We start from the raw sequence: 19,343 nt of genomic DNA on the forward strand, positions 1-19,343 counted from the left end.
TCAGATTCGGGTTTTCCCAGATGTGCCAGTATGACAACTCTAATAAAATGGAACTTTGAGAGAATGCTTGTCTCAGAGTTTTGGTGTTGGAATTTGTTTTTCTGGAACGCTGACAATATTCCTTACTTACAAATGGGAAAGATTCTCCCAGTCCTCCTCCTTTGCACAATTTATAGCATCAACAATGGTCATATTTTAATTTTGGGGAGGTCTCCTTTCATGTTCTTTTTTCAAAGGCTAATCTGTTCCCAAATGCACCTATCTGCAATTACTAGTTTATAACTGTGCCTATGGGGCTCTTATGGTATTCAGAGGTATAACAGATGGTGCTGTTGGATGGCTTGGCAGTGCCCCTTCAGTTATGACTAAAATAATCAGGTGGGGGTTAAAAATGTGGGGTAAAAATCTTACTGCTGCCAAGGGAAGCATTCTATTGCAGATACCCTATTGGGGAGTCGCAAATATGATGAATTTAATTCCATAGAAGTGGGAGAACATTTTGATGATGACGAAAAGGACCATTCATGGAAAGACACCTACTTTGCTGAAACCTATCAAAGATCCCTTGTGAAACCTAATTTTTCCTTTTTTACTTGTATACTTCCAGGAGACTAAGCAACTTAAACAAACAAACAATGTAATACCCAAACAATATAAAATAAAAACCTAAACAATAGAAACATGTGGAAGCATAAATTAGAATGCTAAAGTAATTAACAATTTAAAAACTGTTTTTATATTAAAAGAGATCCACCTTTACTGATCTTCTTAATGCTGAGAAAGGGGGTCTGTAATGCAAGTCTGGAAGGAGTTATTTCCAAAGCCTGGATAAACATTTTTCAGAAGGTGTCAGGTGGAAAGAATCAGGACCACAGGTTAAGTTCCAGTTAAGATGATTTATTGCTCAGGCCTACACACAAGAATCTAGTCAACTAAACTTCAGCACTAAATTGGGCGTTGGTTCTTACCTGATACGCCCCTTCTCGGCGAGCCGCGAGGAGCATCCAGAGAGTGGGATGTGCTTCTGAGTCCTCTTCTTGCAGGCTGAGCTTTAGCTGAGGAAACGCTCCGCCCCCTCACGTGACTCCACGCAGCGTTCCCCCAGTTTTTTGCGATAACAAGAAGAGAGGTTATGAACTCCTTCTAATCAACTACTGGCTCCTTGGCTGAAACAAGAGTCCCCACCAGACGGAGGAGCTAGGGTGGGGCTGGATGCTCCTCGCGGCTTGCCGAGAAGGGGCGTATCAGGTAAGAACCAACGCCCATTCTCCCTCGAGCCGCTCGGAGCATCCAGAGAGTGGGACATACCAAAGCTTGGCTGTCCTACGGGTGGGACTCCGTCTGGGCCGGAAGCCCCTCCGGGTCACTGATGACCCTCTGTAGGACTCGTCGGCCAAAAGAGGCCTCCGCTGAGGCATACATGTCTATTTTGTAATGTCTGATGAACGGGGACGGAGAGGCCCAGGTGGCTGCCCGACAAATGTCAGCGATGGGGGCTTGCGTGGCCCAAGCCGCCGAGGTAGCTGCGCTCCTGGTGGAATGAGCGGTTATTCCACCAGGTGCGGGCAGAGATTGAGATAGGTAGCACCTGGCGATAGTCGCCCTGATCCAGCGACTGATGGTGGAGGGAGAGACTTTGAGTCCCAGTGTCCTGGGCTGAAAGGAGAGGAAGAGGGATTCTGATCTTCGCAGGGATTGAGTGCGCTTAATGTATATGCGCAAGGCCCTTCTAACATCTAGGGTGTGCCAAAGGATCTCCCTGTCCCTCGAGGGCCTGGGGCAAAAGTTTGGTAGGACCAGTTCCTGTGACCTGTGGAAGGGCGAGTTAACCTTGGGTAAGAAAGTGGGGTCGGGGCGAAGGACCACCCGATCAGCGTGGAATACGCATAGATCGCTCCTGACTGACAATGCTGCTATTTCCGATACACGACGAGCAGAAGTAATAGCCACTAGAAAAACTACCTTAAAAGTTAGAAATTGAAGGGAGGACTCCCTCAGAGGCTCAAACGGGTGTCTTGTAAGCGAAACGAGGACCTTATTGAGGTCCCATGTAGGGAACCTGTGAACGGTCGGAGGGCACAAGTTGGTGGCGCCCCTAAGGAAAGACCTAACCCGGGGGTGATGAGAAAGGGAACCGTAGTTATCACAGGAGACAACGGTTGAGAGGGCAGAGACCTGCCGTCTCAAGGTGTTAGGTGCAAGCCCTTTGCGTAGGCCTTCTTGAAGGAATTCCAGGACCTGCGCAATAGAAGGAGAGAGGGGGTCAACCTGGGACCCACTACACCACTTGCAAAAACCCTTCCAAGTGGCATCATCAATTCGTGTGGTGGAGGGTCGCCTAGAGGCCAAAATAGTGTCGATAACTTGACTGGAGAGTTTCTCGCTAGTCAAACGGATCCGTTCAACCTCCAGACGGCTAACTGGAGCCATTGAGGCTCCGGATGCAGAAGGGGCCCCTGAGAGAGGGAGACCCTGTCCGGGGGGATCCGCCATGGGGGCGCTACCGATAAATTGCGGAGGTCCGCAAACCACGGTCGCCTGGGCCAATAGGGAGCCACCAGGAGAAGGTCTGCTCTCTCCTGTATGAGTTTCTGAATGACTCTAGGAACTAACGGCAGCGGAGGGAAGGCATATAGGAGCCCTGGGGGCCATGGGCAGCGTAGTGCATTGTGGTTCTCCGACCCGAGAGACGGGTACCTGGAGAAAAACCGTGGAAGCTGTGCGTTAGACGGGGAAGCGAAGAGATCCACTACCGGCAGGCTGAATATTCTGGACGCCTCCTTGAATAGGGATGGATGGAGTCGCCATTCTGCTTGGTCCACCGTGGCCCTGCTCAGCCAGTCCGCCTGGATATTGGCGATTTGGGAGATGTGTTCGGCTTTTAGTGAGAGGAGGTTGGATTCTGCCCAACGGCAAAGACGCTCGGCTTCCCTCATCAACTGAATAGACTGGGTGCCCCCTTGCCTGTTGATATGGGCCTTGGCCGTGACGTTGTCCGTGAGAATGAGGACGTGACGTCCGCGGACCTGGGATAGGAAGCTGCGCAGGGCCAGGTGGACGGCGTGAAGCTCCAGCCAGTTGATGCTGCATCTTTGCTCGATCGGCGACCATTTGCCCTGAGCCGAGAGCGAGTTGATGTGAGCGCCCCAACCGGATAGGCTGGCGTCTGTGGTGAGGGTAAGCCGTTGAGGTTCCGTGAAGAGGTGGCCCCTGTTGATGGCGGGGTTGGTCCACCAGAGGAGAGACGTGAGGACCCTTGGAGGTACCTTGACTCTGGACTTCGAGTTGCTCCTTCCAGATCTTTGGAACGGGAGCAGGAACCACTGAAGGGATCTGCTGTGTAAACGGGCCCAGGGAATAATTGAGATGCATGACACCATCTTACCCAATAATTTAGAAAGGTCAAGTAACGCCACCCTCCTTGATCGCCTAATCTGTTTGACCAGAGCTTGAATGCTGAGGAACCTCTCCGAGGAGAGGAAGACCTTTTCTGAAACCGAATCGATTATAGCTCCCAAGTGGGTGATTCGGGTGGATGGGGTAAGTTGGCTCTTTTGCCAATTGACGAGGAACCCGTGTGCCCGTAGAGCGGAGAGGGTGACTCTGGTATCCCTGACTGCCTGGGACTTGGACGGGGAGAGAATAAGGATATCGTCCAAGTAGCAATGGAGGCGGACGGGAACGCTCCTGAGGTGAGCCGCCAGGGCCGCAAGGACCTTGGTGAAGGTCCTGGGGGCCGAGGCCAGTCCAAAGGGTAGGGCCACGTATTGATAGTGAAGGTTATTATAACAGAACCTGAGGAATTTGTGGTGAGAGGGCCTGATTGGAATATGGAGGTATGCCTCCGAAAGATCTATGGAAGATAACCAGTCTCCCCGCCTGGTACCCAAGAGAATCGATTGCAAGGTGTGCATTTTGAATTTGCGCTGGATAAGGTGGCGGTTGAGCCGTTTCAAGTCTAATATGGCTCTCCATCCCCCAGAATGCTTGGGCACCACAAAGAGATGGGAGTAGAATCCCCGTCCCCTCTGAGCCGGTGGGACGGGTTGAATGGCCTGAATGTCAAGCAGATGATGGATGGATGCATCCATTAGTGCACGTTTGGCGGGATCCCTTGAGGTGGGGGATGAGATGAAGCAATCAGAGGGGGCGGACCGGAACTCAAGGGCGAAACCGAACCTGACGGTGTCCCTAACCCATGCGTCAGATGTGGATTTGTCCCATTGGGCGGCGAAGTGGCTGAGGCGGCCGCCGATGGGGAGGGAGGAGGAAGCTCTATCTGGTTCGGCGGTAGGGCCTCCCTCCCGATCCCCTAAAGGGCCTCTTATAGTTGCCGCCGCGTCTGCTTTTGTCACCTGAGTCCGAACGATCCTGAGATCGGAAGGAAGGGGGTCTCGGGTATCTGGGCGGGAAGGGAGGTTGGTAGAAGGGGCGGGGGAAGCCCCTCCGAAAGGGCTGTGGGCCTCTTGTCTCTGACTTTCGAAAAAGGGAGGGCAGATACTTCCTCTTGCTGCGGCCCTCGACCAGCAGGGGTTCCAAGGCCGGGCCAAACAGTTTGTCTCCCTTGATGGGAGCAGTGGCCAGCTTGACCTTGTTTTTAACATCCGCATGCCAGTGCTTGAGCCACAGCAGGCGGCGAGCTGTGACGTGCGACGTGATGGCCCTGGAAGAGAACTTTACCGATTGGTAGGTGGCGTCAGCCGAGAACTCGGCCGCGGCCACCAGCTTCGCTATGTCTTGGTGTGCTCTCACATTGGATGCGGGGACGTGCTCTCTCAGCTGACGGAGCCAGCGGATAGAGGACCTTGTGAAGAATGAAGCGGCCGTAGCCGATTTAATGGCCCAAGCGTCGGATAGATGGGCCCGGCGCAACGCCAGTTCCGTCCGCTTGTCCTCAGGTTTCAAGGCCTCTAAGGCCTCACTGGGGGTAGAGGAGGAAGCAAGGCCCACAATGGGATCGTCAACCTCCGGTATGTTCAGAAGGCTAGACATTGTCGAATCGAGATTAAAGAATCTCTTGTCTTGGCTAGAGGGTGTAGGGGGGGTCCCCGTGGAAGCAAGTTGTTTCGCTACTAGGTCTACGAAGATGGGTGGGGTCGGGATGACCTCAGCCTCCACCACTGGTTGTGTGAAGATGGAGTCTGATTCATCTGAGGCGGGGGGGAGGGTAGAAGGAGACTGGGGAAGAAGACCAGAGATATTCTTGGCTTTGAAGAGGAGGGATTTGAACATGTGTGGCTTGAACAGCCCCCCGAATACGGGTTGGTCGGGAGAGGCCCCCTCGTCCTCCGACATCTCCCCCTCCATGATGTCCGCCTCTAAGAGGGGTTCACTATAACGGGAGGATCCCATCCGGGAATCCTCTTTCTCTTCCCTGAAGTCACCAAAATCCCCTTCCTCCTCCTCCTGGGCCCCTACCGGGGGAGGGCTATCCCTTTGATAGAGTACCTGACCAACCGGGGGATCCGGCGGTGGAAGGGACCTGATGGATACAGAGTCATGTTCGGGAGCCCGTGGAAAGAAGCCTGATCTGGACATGTGCTGCAGGCCCTCCGCGATACCCTGGCGGATAGCCGATTCCATCCAAGCCTTGAAATGGGCTGGAACCTCGGATGTAGAGGGTTCTTCCTGGCGCAGACCAGCGGCCGTAGGTGTAAAGGTGGCTTCAGGCATCCGTCTGGTCGGTGGTCCAGGGGTCAAGTGACCCTGAATTGGACTGCGCCTAGATAGGGAAGACGGATCTAGAGGGGGAAGAGGTTGAGTAGAAGTGGAGGGAGTGGGAGGAGGAAGGGCTGAAGGCCCCGAGCGGGACTCTCTTGACCGCCTATCAAACTCCTTTTCCAAAGCCTTATGGCGCCTTAAGGCGTCTCGTTGGGAGGCCTTGGAAGGTTCCTTGGCCTACCTGCGCAAGTAGTGGGACTTTGCCTTAGCCTTCAATGAAGGTTGTTTGGAGAGATTGTCGTCTGCCATTTTATTAAAGATAATAATAATAGTAGTAGTAATAGCAAAAAAAGGCGGTTGGCTCGCCTAGAGGTTGGCCTGTGAGTAGGGCCGGGTGAGGCTTAAGCTGGCCCGCTCCCCCTTTTGGAATTTAATATGTACAGTGATAACAGGTAGTAAGGTATATATATATAAATAGATAATATGTACAGGTATATAAACTCTTTTTTTTTTGTAAAGGTTATCTATGGATATAGATATAACTATATACAATTTTATATATCAACTGTAATTTTTTTGTTTTATTTCTTTTATTATTATTATTTTTTTTAAAAAAAATATATATAAACAATAACAGGAGTGAACTAGGAAGGTATCACGGTACAGGCCGGATTGACCAAATAACGCCTTAGGCCTAGAGAGAGAGAGAGAGAGGCCTCTGGCAGCAGGCCTCCAGACAACAAACCGGAGGGGGGGGCTGCAACTTCGCCCCGATGAAGGCTGCGGGAGGCCAACAATAAATGAGAGCGAGCCAGGAAGATCGCTAAAAGAGATTAGGCTCTTGACCCAAGGTCTGAGACAATTACATCCACCGCAGCTGTAACAGTCAGAAATAAAGATGGCGCCCGACCACGATGCGACGCCAAGATGGCGGCCGCGAGCTGAGCTATGTCGGGCGCCTTCGGGACGGCAAGGAGGGCTTGTCCGGGTAGCTCAGCGCGCCTGGTGTCCTTAAGGAGCGACTAGCCCTTCCCGGTCGGCGTTTTGGGTGGGGGGGAATCCAGCGAAAATTGCGCGCCACGAGGCAGCGCAGAGGCAGCGACGCGATGTACTAATGGGGGGGGGATCGCACGAAAAAAACGCTGCGAACCCGCCCGCTTGGCCCCTAGGGGCGAGGGGAGACTCCCCCTAAGTCCCAACCCTTTGCGCAGGAGGTAGAAGGAAAGAAACAACCAAACCTGAGAGAAAGAAATTATCCAGAATAACAAATGTTTGAATCAGCCAAGGAGCTCTTTCTACCAGCAGCCTGACTCTTCGAGGCTGAGCAAAAGACTGGGGGAACGCTGCGTGGAGTCACGTGAGGGGGCGGAGCGTTTCCTCAGCTAAAGCTCAGCCTGCAAGAAGAGGACTCAGAAGCACATCCCACTCTCTGGATGCTCCGAGCGGCTCGAGGGAGAATGGCACTAGATAACAAGTCAGTGGAATTCAAGGTGTTGGGCTCAGACAGCTTATGGGAACATAAGGACTCCAGGCTGTTTCCTCTCGACTCCACCCCTCAGGCTCTGCCTGCCCTTCTCCTGAGTGAAAAGTCACCCAGGAAGTGTTTGAGCATTTTATGATAGGAAATTCTGGAAAAGCTTGATTGTATCATTAGTCCCTTTCTCATTAGCCATCTAAAACAGGGGTCTCCAACCTTGGCCGCTTTAAGACTTGTGGACTTCAACTCCCAGAATTCTGGGAGCTGAAGTCCACAAATCTTAAAGCGGCCAAGGTTGGAGACCCCTGATCTAAAAAGTAGCAGGCATGGATTGGACAATGCAATCAGCATTTGTGATGGATACCGTCTACAATCTGAGGTCAGCAATGAGCTGTGTCAAGGAGAAAGCCTGTTTTCCCCCCCAGTCATTTAATCTATTTATTGGAGCAGTATTTCTCAACTGTGGCAACCTCTAGATGTGTGGACTTCAACTCCCAGAATTCCCCAACAGCAGAATTCTGGGATTGAAGTCCACACATCTTAAAGTTAACAAGCTTGAGAAACACTGTAGAGGAGAATTCACTTAAGTGAAATTTGACCCATTCTGACCGGAGGACAATGCTCATATAACATGGCTGACCAAATGAGCATAGCAGTTTCATGTTTCATTGAGTAAAAATAATCCTCTTCTGTCCCACTGGAGACAGAATTACAGGTAATCGTCGACTTACAATAGTTCATTTAGTGACTGCTCAAAGTTACAACGGCACTGAAAAATGTGATTTATGACTGTTTTTCAGTAACAATCTTTGCAGCATCCCCATGATCATGTGATCAAAATTCAATATTTATGACCATTGCTGTATCTCAAGGTCACTTCATCATCTTTTGAAACCTTCTGATAAGCAAAGTCAATGGGGAAGGCAGATTCACTTAACAACCAGGTCACTAACTTGTCAATTGCCATGATTCACTTAACAACTGCGGCAAGAAAGGTTGTAAAATGGGGCAAAATTCACTTACTAAAGTCTTACTTAGCAACAGAAACTTTGGCCTCAATTGTGATCCTAAAATTGAGGACTACCTGTATAGGGATCCCACAAATGCTTATGCATGGTTGACCCAGTTGCATATAAAGAGGGCCAGGTTGTACAGTATTAACACCTTGATCAAAAACAACCTTTACCTCCTGAGTGGGGTGAGGGTATGGTGTATGGTATTTAACTCCCTGCAGTCTCAAAAGATTACATAGATGCCTTTACCTTGGTTATGGAAAAACAAAACCAGCCAAAAACAGAACCTACCTTGCACTTGAACATGCAATCCTGGCAGCTAATGAGCACCTTGGGGCAAGTTGTTTATAAACAGAAAACAATCAAGAGCTTGAAATGTATCCCCAGCTGAACTCAAGGGCATGCAGGCAGCTCTGCTTCTCTCTGACAACTCTGGTCTGACTTTAGTTTGCTCCCTGTTGAGTGATCCCGCCCCTCGCTCTCCCCTACCAGTCACTCCTCGCCTGGCCTGAGATGGTAAGGGTGACAGCGGGGGACGTAGAAGTGTCTGGGGCAGATTTCACTCTTGAAGGAGCTTCTTCTGGCCTTGTTGGTGCTGGGCATGCCTCGGTCGCTTGGGGAGGTGTACAACCTGCTCTCCGCCCCGAGACACTGGTCCGACCCGACCGTGACCAACACCAGCCTCGCTAACATGAGGGCTGGCAGGGTGGGAATGGGATCTGGGAGGAGGAGATGATGGAAAGGGGGACAGGCCCGCAGTGCCCAGCCTCAGCTTTAAACTGCATGGAGGACACTTTTCAATGAAAGCCAGTGGTAGCACCACTCCGCTGGAGAAGTAAAGCTCAGGGCAGCGGGAAAAGGGGGCTGGCCCAATGAACTTCACACATCCAGGGGGTCAGGCTTGCCAAAGATGCTCTTGCCAAAGACGCTCACCCATCAGCCAGTCTCCCCCCCATGTGTGTGTGTGTGTCTGTATCTCTCTCCCCCCTCCTCTCTCTCTGCCTGTCTCTTTGTCTCTTCTCTCTCTCTCTCTCAGAAAGCCGAGGCTGGGACAACCTCCTCCCTCTCCCCCACCTCTCGCAACCCTCTAGCTGGCTGTGGTGGGGCTGGCAGGGTGTGCACAAGTGGGAAGACTCTCCTCAAGCAAGTGGCCAGGCTCAACCAAAGCACAGCAAAGGATTTCCAAGAGAGAGAGAAGAGAGAGATACAGACACACACACAGAGACATAGACAAAAAGTGGGGGAAGAAGGGGAGAGAGACACACAGAGAGATACAGAAAGAGTGGGGAAATAGAAGGGGAGAGAGACACAGAGAGAGAGAGGGAGAGAGGAGGATAGAGAGAGACAGAAAGAGACACAGAGAGGGGGAGGGGGAGAAAGAGACACAGAGAGAGATACAGGGAGAGGGGGGAGAGAGGGGAAGACAGAGAGGGAGAGGCGGAGGAGAGAGACACAAGAGAGAGAGATACAGAGGGGGAGAGAGAGGGGTCAGATGGAGTTGAGGGGGAAAGAGAAACAGAGATAGAGAGAGAGAGAGACAGAGAGATACAGAGAGGGGAGAGGGAGAGAGAGGGAAGATGGAGAGGGAGAAGGGGAGAGAGATAGACAGATAGACAGAGTGGGAGAGCTGTGGGGGAGAGAGGGAAGGGGGAGAGAAAGACCGAGAGAGAGGGAGAGATGGGGAGAGGGAGAGGGAGAGACAGAGAAAGATACAGAGGGGGAGAGAGGGGAAGAGAGGGGAGAGACAAAGAGAGATACACAGAGAGCGGGAAATTAGAGGGAGAGACATAGAGAGATACAGAGAGTGGGAGAGAGAGGGTGGGGAAGAGAGGGGGAGTGGGAGAGAGACAGAGAGAGAGGGGGAGAGAGGAATATATATATATATATATATATATATATATATATATATATATATATATATATATATATATATATATATATATATATATATATATATATATATATATATATATATATATATATATATATATATATATATATATATATATATATATATATATATATATATATATATATATACACACATACATATATACGTATATATGTATACATAGACACGTATGTATGGAGAGAGAGAGAGAGAAATGTCAAAAGGATTTTGTGGTTCCTGGTGTTTTTTGACAACCACTTCTCTGTCCTAATGACCTGCTGGGTAGGCGTGGCTATGGGGGTGTCATGTGATTGGATGGGAGTGAGTGATGTCGAGTTGACCACGCCCACCCAGGTTTTGTGGCTCCCTGTGTTTTCTTTTCTGTGGGAAACTGGTCCAAATGGCTTTTGAGTATTAAGATTGCTGACCCCTCATCTAGCCTATCGAAGAGAAGGATGGGTGTGTGTGTGTGTGAAAGAGAACTGTCTTGCTACACAGATAGTCCTTGACTTATAACCACAACTGAGCCCAAAATTCCTGTTGTTAAGTGAATTTTACCTCATTTTATGATCTTTCTTGCCACTGCTGTTAAGTGAATCCCTGCAGTTGATAAGTTGCCAAGTAACTGAATTTTGATCACATGACCACAGGGATTGTTGGAATGTTGTGTGAAAAACGGTCATAAGTCACTTTTTTCAGTGCCGTTGTAACTTTGAATTTAGTGAATAGTCACTAAATGAACCATTGTAAGTCGAGGTCTACCTGGACTTGAGGGGCTGTCACAGAGATTAGGGACTTGACTTACTCTTGAGGGCAGGACAAGAAGCGTTCAGTGGAAGCTTGTCAAAGAGATGCAACTTCCTGAGAGTGAGGAATTAATCAATGGAGTTAATCAATGGAACACAGGGAGTCTGGACTTACAACCATTCATTTAATGACTGTTCAGATACAACGGCACTGAAAACAGTGACTTATTACCATTTTTTGCACTTATGACCATTTCAGCATTCCCCATGGTCAGATGATCAAAATTCAGATGCTTGGCAACTGGTTCATACTTATGACCGTTGCTTTGTCCCAAGGTCATGTGATGCCCTTTTGCAACCTTCTGACAAGCAAAGTCATTGGGGAAGCCAGATTCACTTAAAGACCAGGTTACTAACTTATCAACTGCAGGGATTCGCTTAACAGCAGTGGCAAGAAAGGTCGTAAAATGGGGCAAAACTCACTTAACAAATGTCTCACTTAACAATGGAAATTTTGGGCTCAATTTTAGTTGTAAATCAAGGATTATCTAGAGTTTGCTTCCCAGGGTTGTGTGTGTTCCACCACAGGAAGTTTTCAAAAATGGTCCACCACATCTTCCAAAATTCAACTTGGTGTGCAAAAGAATGGCTTAATTGCAAGCAAGATCATGACTTATTCCCTTATGTTTGTGGAAACCAGGTCACAAAAAGGAAGAATTGGCACCTTCTAGATCAGCGGTGTCAAATTCATGTCATCACAGCGTCGTCATATGATGTATTGGGACTTTTTTCCCCTTCACTAAACCAGACGTGGGCATGGCCAGCACGTGACGCATCCAGCCAGCCCTGTTCTAGATGCTAAAGGTTGCCCAATTTTATTCTTGTTACAGATAGTTCTTGACTTACAAGCACAGCTGGGACAGAAAGTCAAGGGAAGTCAGATTCACTTTAACAGTCGTGTTACTCACTCAACCACTGCACTGATTCACTTAACTGTTGTGGCAAGAAAGGTTGTAAAGTGGGACAAAATTAACCGAACAACCATCTTGCTTAGCAACATAAATTTGGGGCTCAATTGCGGTTATAAGCCGAGGACTACGTATGTTAACCATTTTAAATTTTGAGTTGGTGAAGGCTCCTGAGAATACCATGGACAGCTGAGAAAACAAACGTAACATCAAACAAATCAACCCAATTTTCTCATTTGAGGGACAAATAACCAAACTCAAATTATCCTATTTCATATGCATTATGTGAAGATCTAGCTCTCTGCAGAAGGCTCTAACGTTGAGTAAGGAAAGAGAAGAGGATGATCAGCATTGTGGCCAGACTCCATTACAGTGGTAGTGAGTGCACATCATCACAGGGAAAATCTATCTAGGTGGTCGCAAAGAGTCAGTCCTGTCTCAATGGCACATAATTAAAGACCCAGTTAGATTTTGATAGGATTACTTTCAAGTTGCTGACAGTGGAAGTTGCCATTTAAAATGTCCTTTTACATGATATTAAAAATATGGGAAAGATTAGGTTATGTGTGTTATCTTTTTTAAATGCAAGTTCTTAAGGAGGATTAAACAAAATAACTTGCAGTCACAACACATTAAGAAGTGAAGATCAGCAGGGTGAGCAGGAGCCGCAGCAAAGGCATCAGAGCTTATGGCATAACATTGTCCTCATTGGGGTGTTAAGACTCAACTTCCTATAATCAGCTTATGTTTTCTGAGACAAGTTCATACACTTAGAGGTTAGCTAACAATATCCCCTCCTGCCAGGCTGTATACACGTAGAGGTTAGCTAACAATATATAAGTGTCAAACCTCTTTGATTAAAACTCTAGCTATAAGCACCACACGAGCATTTGTAGATTATAATCTTATAGTGCCATCTCTAGCTGACGAGCTGCTTATTCTGTTATGCCATAATGCACTTTCTTGTTATAACTCAGTTTTTGGAAAAGCCTAAACTTATGGTTTAAAACAGGGATCTCCAACCTTGGCAACTTTAAGACCTGTGGACTTCAACTCCCAGAATTCCACAGCTAGCCAAGGCTGGAGACCCCTGGTTTAGAATAGACTGTGAAGCCAACTATTTGCTAAGCCCTGAATAAATTTTTAACATAATGTGTGAACTCAGCCTCCTGCCCCTAGACCACTTCTCAGGAGAAAGGAACTGGCTGTCAGATCTGCACAACTTAAGCCTCTAAGCAGAAATCATCCTTGACTCCATATTGACAAAGTTATAGTTTTATCAGAGGACAAATTATTGCAGACTTGCAAAGCCAAAACTGAGAATCACACATCAACATTCCTACATTCTACTTTACCTCCCTTAACTATCTCATCGTCCAACCCAGTTTAACCAATCAGATTCAGGCAAGATATTTTCAAAACAGTCAGTCCAAGCGCAGTTTGGTATATAGGTCCCTCCTTCCAACTGGGTGACCTTGAGGCAGCATCTCAGAGATACAGCACTTACTTTCATTTCCCCCCTAGCCTCTCCGCTTTCATTCCCCCCTCACACAGTTCATGGCAGTCTGTCTCAGCATAGCAGTGGGCACAAGTAAGCATAAGATGGCAACTGACCCTGCTAAAATATCAGCTTTTGAAAAAAACCCTAGCATCTTCTTTTTCCCTGGGATCCACATTACAAAGCAAATCTGATGTGCAGAGTTTAGCACAAAGAGAAGTTCAGTGAGTCATGACCAATTTTATGACCTTTTTTGCCAGTTAAGAAAATCACTGCAGTTATTAAGTGAATCATGTAGTCTTTAAGCAAACCCAGCTTTCCCCATTGACATTGCTTGGCGGAAGCTGTCTGGGAAGGTCTTAAATGGCAATGGTCACGTGACCCCCAAGGATACTAAAACTATTGTAAATGCACACTGCATGCCAACCAACCAAAATTTGATCACATGATCATGGGGATGGGGCGTTGGTTCTAAGTGTGAGGACTGGCTGTAAGTCACATTTTTCAGGTGCCACTATAACTTTGAGTGATCACTAAATTAATGGTTGTATGTCAAGGACTATCTGTATAGATCGGTATTGACCTGAACTTCACGCTGCAAAAGAAAATGGCTATCCTGTCAAAGAAAACCTTAACCTGAAACTAATCTTCTGCATTAGCCTTCCAAATTCGGTTAAGGACATAAAATACGTTCTGGCTGAGGGATCCTGGGAGTTGAAGTCCACACATTTGAAAGTTACTGAGACTATCTGCTGTCACCTTATGCTTGCTTGTGCTTTGCTGCTATAAGGTGTCAGACCGCCATGGACTATGAAGGGGGAATTGAAAGGGGTAAGGCTTGTGGGAAAGCAAAAGTGACTGCTGTATCTCCTTGAGACATTGGTCACCCAGCATACCAGCCATAGCAAACTGTGCTTGGACTGATCATTAGGAAAAAATCTTGCCTGAACCTGACTGTTTGCATGGAGTAGGCAATAGAAGGTAGCTGAGGGGAGGGGAAAGTTGAACTTAGAAATTCTGGTGTGCGATTCTCAGTTCTGGCTATGCATTACTGTAATATACCTGACTTTTAATAAAACTACAGGTAGTCCTTGATATACAGTTCATTTAATGACAGTTCAAAGTTACAACAGCATTGAAAAAAGTGTCTTATGACTGTTTTTCACATTTAAGACCATTATAGCATCCCCATGGTCATGTGATAAAAATGTAGATACTTGACAACTGACTCATATGTATGACAGTTGCAGTGTCCCAGAGTCACGTGAACATCATTTGCGACCTTCTCATAAGAAAAGTCAATGGGGAAGCCAGATTCACTTAATAACCATGTTATTAATATAACAACTCTAATTCGCTTTAACAAATGTGGCAGGGAAAATCACAAAATGGAACAAAACTCACTTAAAAAATTTCTCACTTAGCAACAAAGATTCTGGGCTGAATTGTAGTTGTTAAGTAGAGGACTACCTGCATACCTTTTCCCACAAATGGAGCCAAGGAGTTTTATGTGGAGGCAGGTCTGACAGACGCTGACCTAACGGAATGGTGCTAAAAGTGAAATTTTCATTCACTGCCTTTAGAAATTAATAAATCCTTTTGCTTTTTTATTAATACATTTTTTAATTTCTACAAACACATCATTGTGTGAACAGTGGGTTCCAGAGTATTTTACATTTTAGAACAAACATGACAATAATTTCATATTGATACTGTTAACTTTCTTATATAGTTTGATATTAATGCAAATTATCAACATTAATTATTCAATATTCCCATGTGCTATTTTTGTTTCCATCTCTATATTCTTAACATCACTTCTTTTATTATGTTATATTAATGGTCATATTTGCAATGTTTAACAAATTATATAATTCTAACAAGCATTCATACATTCATATTAATTTGTGTGTTCCATTATTTATCCCCTTTTATTTATCCATTATTTCCATTATTTGCGCCCTGCCACTATTAAGTTAAAACAAAGTCCCTTTCTAATCTCATTACAATACAAACAAAATATTCATCCTGTTTACGTTTAGCAAATTGTACAATTCTAGTTATATGATCACTTTCATCTAATACCATATTTCACTGTTATTTTTATGTCTATCAGATTCCACATCATTTCTTTTCCTACAATATTAATTTTCATATTAGTTAGCAATTATATATCTTTAATAATAATCCCATAATAAAATATTAATTTCATGTTTATTACAATTAACAATTATATAGCTTAAGTATTAATACACACATTCATGTGGAATCCTTATCTTTTTCCTTTTCAACCATCTTACTCTCATTAAAGCATTAATTAATCGCTTCCTAGCTTGTCTCCCATTTTCTATCATTTTTTGACCCACTTAATCATTCCTCCCTTCTCTGTTGTATTCCATTGTCTTTTTTTCCAGTTATCTAATTTTACCCCTATCCTCTCAAAATATTCTCTCTGAAATCCCATTCCCTGTTGTTTTTCCCTTAGAATATTCTCCCCTTAATTTATTGCATCAATCATTATCATTTTAAGTTTTATTTCCTTTTTATCCTTTCTTTCTATTTGTTGTTCCATCCTTTTGTTTGTTTGACCATAGTTAGGACAGTTCTATGCAATAAAAAATTACTGGAGAAGCAAACAGCAGACAGCTAGACTTTCCATACAGATAATCCTTGACTTATGATCACAACTGAGCCCAAAATTTATGTTGTTAATTTCTGCAAGACAGTTGTTAAGTGAGTTTTGCCCAACTTTACAACCATTAAGTGAATCACTGCAGTTGTTAAATTTTTGCTAAGTGGATCTGGTTTCTCCATTGACTTTGCTTGTCAGGTCTTACAAGGGGATCACAGGACCCCTGGGACACAGCAATTGTCACAAATACTTTTCAGTTGCCAAGTGTCCGAATTTTGATCACATGATCATGGGGATATTGCAACAGTCGTAAGCGTGAAAAATGGTAATCAGTCGTTTTCTTTCAGTACCGTTGAAACTTTCGTTATTAAGCAAATGGTTGTAAGTCAAGGACACTCTGTATTCAAGTATATTTGTTTATAAAGCAAGGATATGAAAGCAGCTGAATTGTTGCCTGCTTACAATCCAATGCATGACTCTGCTTGCACAAGAGAACAAACTGGGAGGGAACCTTTGCTGCAGCCTGAAAGAATAAGAAAGGCAGAAGTTGAAGTTGCTAAAGCTGGAACTCTTAAAGAAATAGGAGCATTAAATGGGACTGAAGGATTGCTAAGAAGCATTTGCAAAAATTTGCAGAACTCAAAATATAATATTTCTCTTGCTTACCTAGTGATGCAGAGACGAAATGGCTCTAGAGTTTGTAGGGTCTTTTTTCACGTTGCAAAACTTTCTTTGCCCTCTCTTTGGACTCCCTATTCCATATACCTCAACCGGCACAGCTGCTGGCAAGACGTTAATGGGAGCTGCTGCAACTCCAATTATTGTAAAGGACAGCAGCTCTTTGCCCTTCCCATTACATTCGAGGTGTTTTGGTGTCCGTCTAAACTTTAAATCTGACACTGTAAAATTAGGTATTTTTTTTTAATTGGAGCCCGGAATGCGTGCACCGCATGGTGATATGCATTAGTCTATTTTCATATCTCTATAACATCACGAGTCCGGGCATTTCTGGTCTTAAGGCGACCCCCTTCGTCCGGGAAGTGTGGCAGCTCTCGGGGCCGTTCCAGCCGCCATCCTCTCTATCATCGCTCCGCCTCTTCGTCGGCCATGAATTCCGTTTTCGTTACCGTCGGCACCACCAGCTTCGACGACCTCATTGTCGCCGTGACGACTCCCGAAGCGACCCAGGCGAGTCTTCCGACGCCATCCTTCCCGCTTCCCCGACACCATCTTTGAAAGCTCGCGCCACGCCTCAGAGCAAACAGCCGGCTGCCAAAGGGCGGAAAAAGTCTTCCTGCGTCACCTCCTGTGCCTTTTCTAGGCGCCGGCATGCCACGTCTCTGTGGTTCCTCTGCAATCCAAGCTGGCGTTTTCTGACCCTTTGAAAGCTTTCTTGAGTGGGAAAATCCAGGCGGAAAGGAGGGAAGCCGTGCAATTCTCCCCCGAGTCCTCTCTGGCTCGCTTGGAAGGAAGCTGCCTGAATTGGCCAAAGAAACCAGATAAATTCATAGGGCGGATCCCAGGGCTCTCTTTCAAAATGGGGAGCCGGTTGCATGCATGCTCAAACGCGAATCCCAGTGTGCGCCCCAATGCAAACGTGCACCGTTAAAAGTGAGCCTATTGTTTTTAATCTCCGGCGACATCTTTTTACCAATGTTATTAAAGATCATCAGGATAAGATTCCTCAGGATGATTCAATACTTGGGTCAAATATTTAATCCTAAATTCCTGTATTATGACCACGTTTGTTGATTATTTCAGTAAAATGTATCTTTTATCTGCACTGAGAGCATTTGCACCAAGACAAATTCCTTGTGTGTCCAATCACACTTGGCCAATAAAAAGAATTCCAATTCTAAAATGTAAAGGACACCATCTATATGCTTTGCAACTGCTTCTGATATCTGCAGATGACATGATGGAATGTAGTATAGAGCTGCATGCACTTCGTCAGAGCTTAATCCCATAAAGAGATGACAACTCTATTTGCTGGTTTCCTACCTCCTGTCATTGATCCTTACAGTCAAGCTGTGTACAATATTAGAATGCATGAAATTGAAAATGGGATACAAATTATGAAACAATTAAAATGTATAATCCAGGAGCTATGAGTTTCTTAGTACACACCATAAAATTTATTCCTAAATGGGGTAATGATTTTAACCATGTAAACAGTAAATCCTTTTGTGGGAATCTCACTCCTGATAAAATGATTGCCTTACCTGGGTTTTGCAGAGTATTAATAGGAGTGGGGTATTCACAGTATGATTTTTAAAAAATCAAATGGCATTTACAACTGTACAAAGAGCCACCTGTTTTGTATGTCCTCAGGTAGAGTTTGTTTGCCAGTTTACAAGATGCAGCCACCATCTTGACTATTTGGACCACATGCTGCAGATATCCCTTGATTCTGTTTTCAATACTCAGAAACAATCTTCCATAGGAGTTCCATAACTCCTATATAATTTTATATAATCTTATCTTACATAATTATTTTATAAACCAATTGAACTATTGTATCAAATAATTAGGTACTTATGATTGCAATGGCCCTTCCTGTCCTTATTCTCTTCTGAAAATTCTACGGCTTCTTAAAATGACTCAGTCTACAATTTACATTCCACATTGGTGGCTAAAAGACAATGCTTTGTCGCTGATTAAAGTGCATGCCTGCTGAATTGATTGACAGCATGCAAAACAGGTGGCCAACTCATGGCATTTTAGATCATTTGATAGAGCACTGCATTGCTTTTTAGGTATGATGAGAACAAGTGGGTGGTGTACAGCATAGCCATTATCCCTCTTTCAATCTACAGTTGCCATTATTGGCTATTGGCTACACTTAGAGAAGCTGGTGGAAATTAAACCAGCCTTAAGAGAAACAGTTTGAAATAATGCTTAAAACACCAGGCTGGAAACTGGGTGACTATGAGTTGTAGTTCTGCTTTAGGCATGTAGCCAGCTGGGTGACCTTGGGCCAGTTCCTATTTCTCAGCCCTGGGAAGGTGGCAGTGGCAAAATACTTCTGAAAAACCTTGCCAGGAAAACAGGGACTCATCCAGTCAATCTCCAGGAGTCAATACTGCTTTGACGGCATCAACCCTAACCAATAATGTATTAGTAATAATTCTTTTCTTACAAAAGGATACAGAAGCACAGTTGTAAATAGTATGTCATGCACATTTAATCATATTGGAGAGAGAAATAAATTCACCTTTGTAGCTTCTAATGAGTTTATCTTTAACCTCAGAATATATGTTTCTTTCTGATGCAGGCTTTACAGGACCTCGGCTGTCGCAAGCTTGTCCTTCAGGTTGGCCGAGGCAAAGAGTGTCCAGATTCATTTAGCACAGCCACATTTACTCTGGAAGTGTTCAGATTCAAGAGCTCACTTTCTGAAGATGTTAAAAAAGCAGATCTGATCATAAGCCATGCAGGTAAAGTATCTTGGTACAAA

General features: G+C 45.6%; 2 protein-coding genes across 3 annotated transcripts in view; one reads left to right on the forward strand and one right to left on the reverse strand.

Annotated features, from left to right (window-relative positions):
* Positions 1-16,884, reverse strand: part of DCX (doublecortin) — a 198,742-nt gene extending 181,858 nt beyond the window's left edge. For both annotated transcript variants that reach the window (XM_087971941.1, XM_087971939.1), the window contains exon 1: positions 16,553-16,884. The gene's annotated coding sequence lies outside the window, so the exon portion shown is untranslated. The remainder of the gene's footprint in view (positions 1-16,552) is intronic.
* A 52-nt stretch (positions 16,885-16,936) lies between these two features.
* The window catches only part of ALG13 (ALG13 UDP-N-acetylglucosaminyltransferase subunit), a 70,621-nt gene continuing 68,214 nt past the window's right edge, over positions 16,937-19,343 (forward strand). Inside the window, exons 1-2 of the mRNA XM_087972340.1 lie at positions 16,937-17,074; positions 19,161-19,323. Of these exons, the coding sequence (XP_087828466.1) occupies positions 16,994-17,074; positions 19,161-19,323 (244 nt within the window). The 5' untranslated portion in view covers positions 16,937-16,993. The remainder of the gene's footprint in view (positions 17,075-19,160; positions 19,324-19,343) is intronic.

Source organism: Notechis scutatus, chromosome 10 (genome assembly GCF_049901735.1).
Source record: "Notechis scutatus isolate UNSWTSFEM ecotype Mainland chromosome 10, rNotScu1.2, whole genome shotgun sequence".
NCBI classification, from domain to species: domain Eukaryota; kingdom Metazoa; phylum Chordata; class Lepidosauria; order Squamata; family Elapidae; genus Notechis; species Notechis scutatus.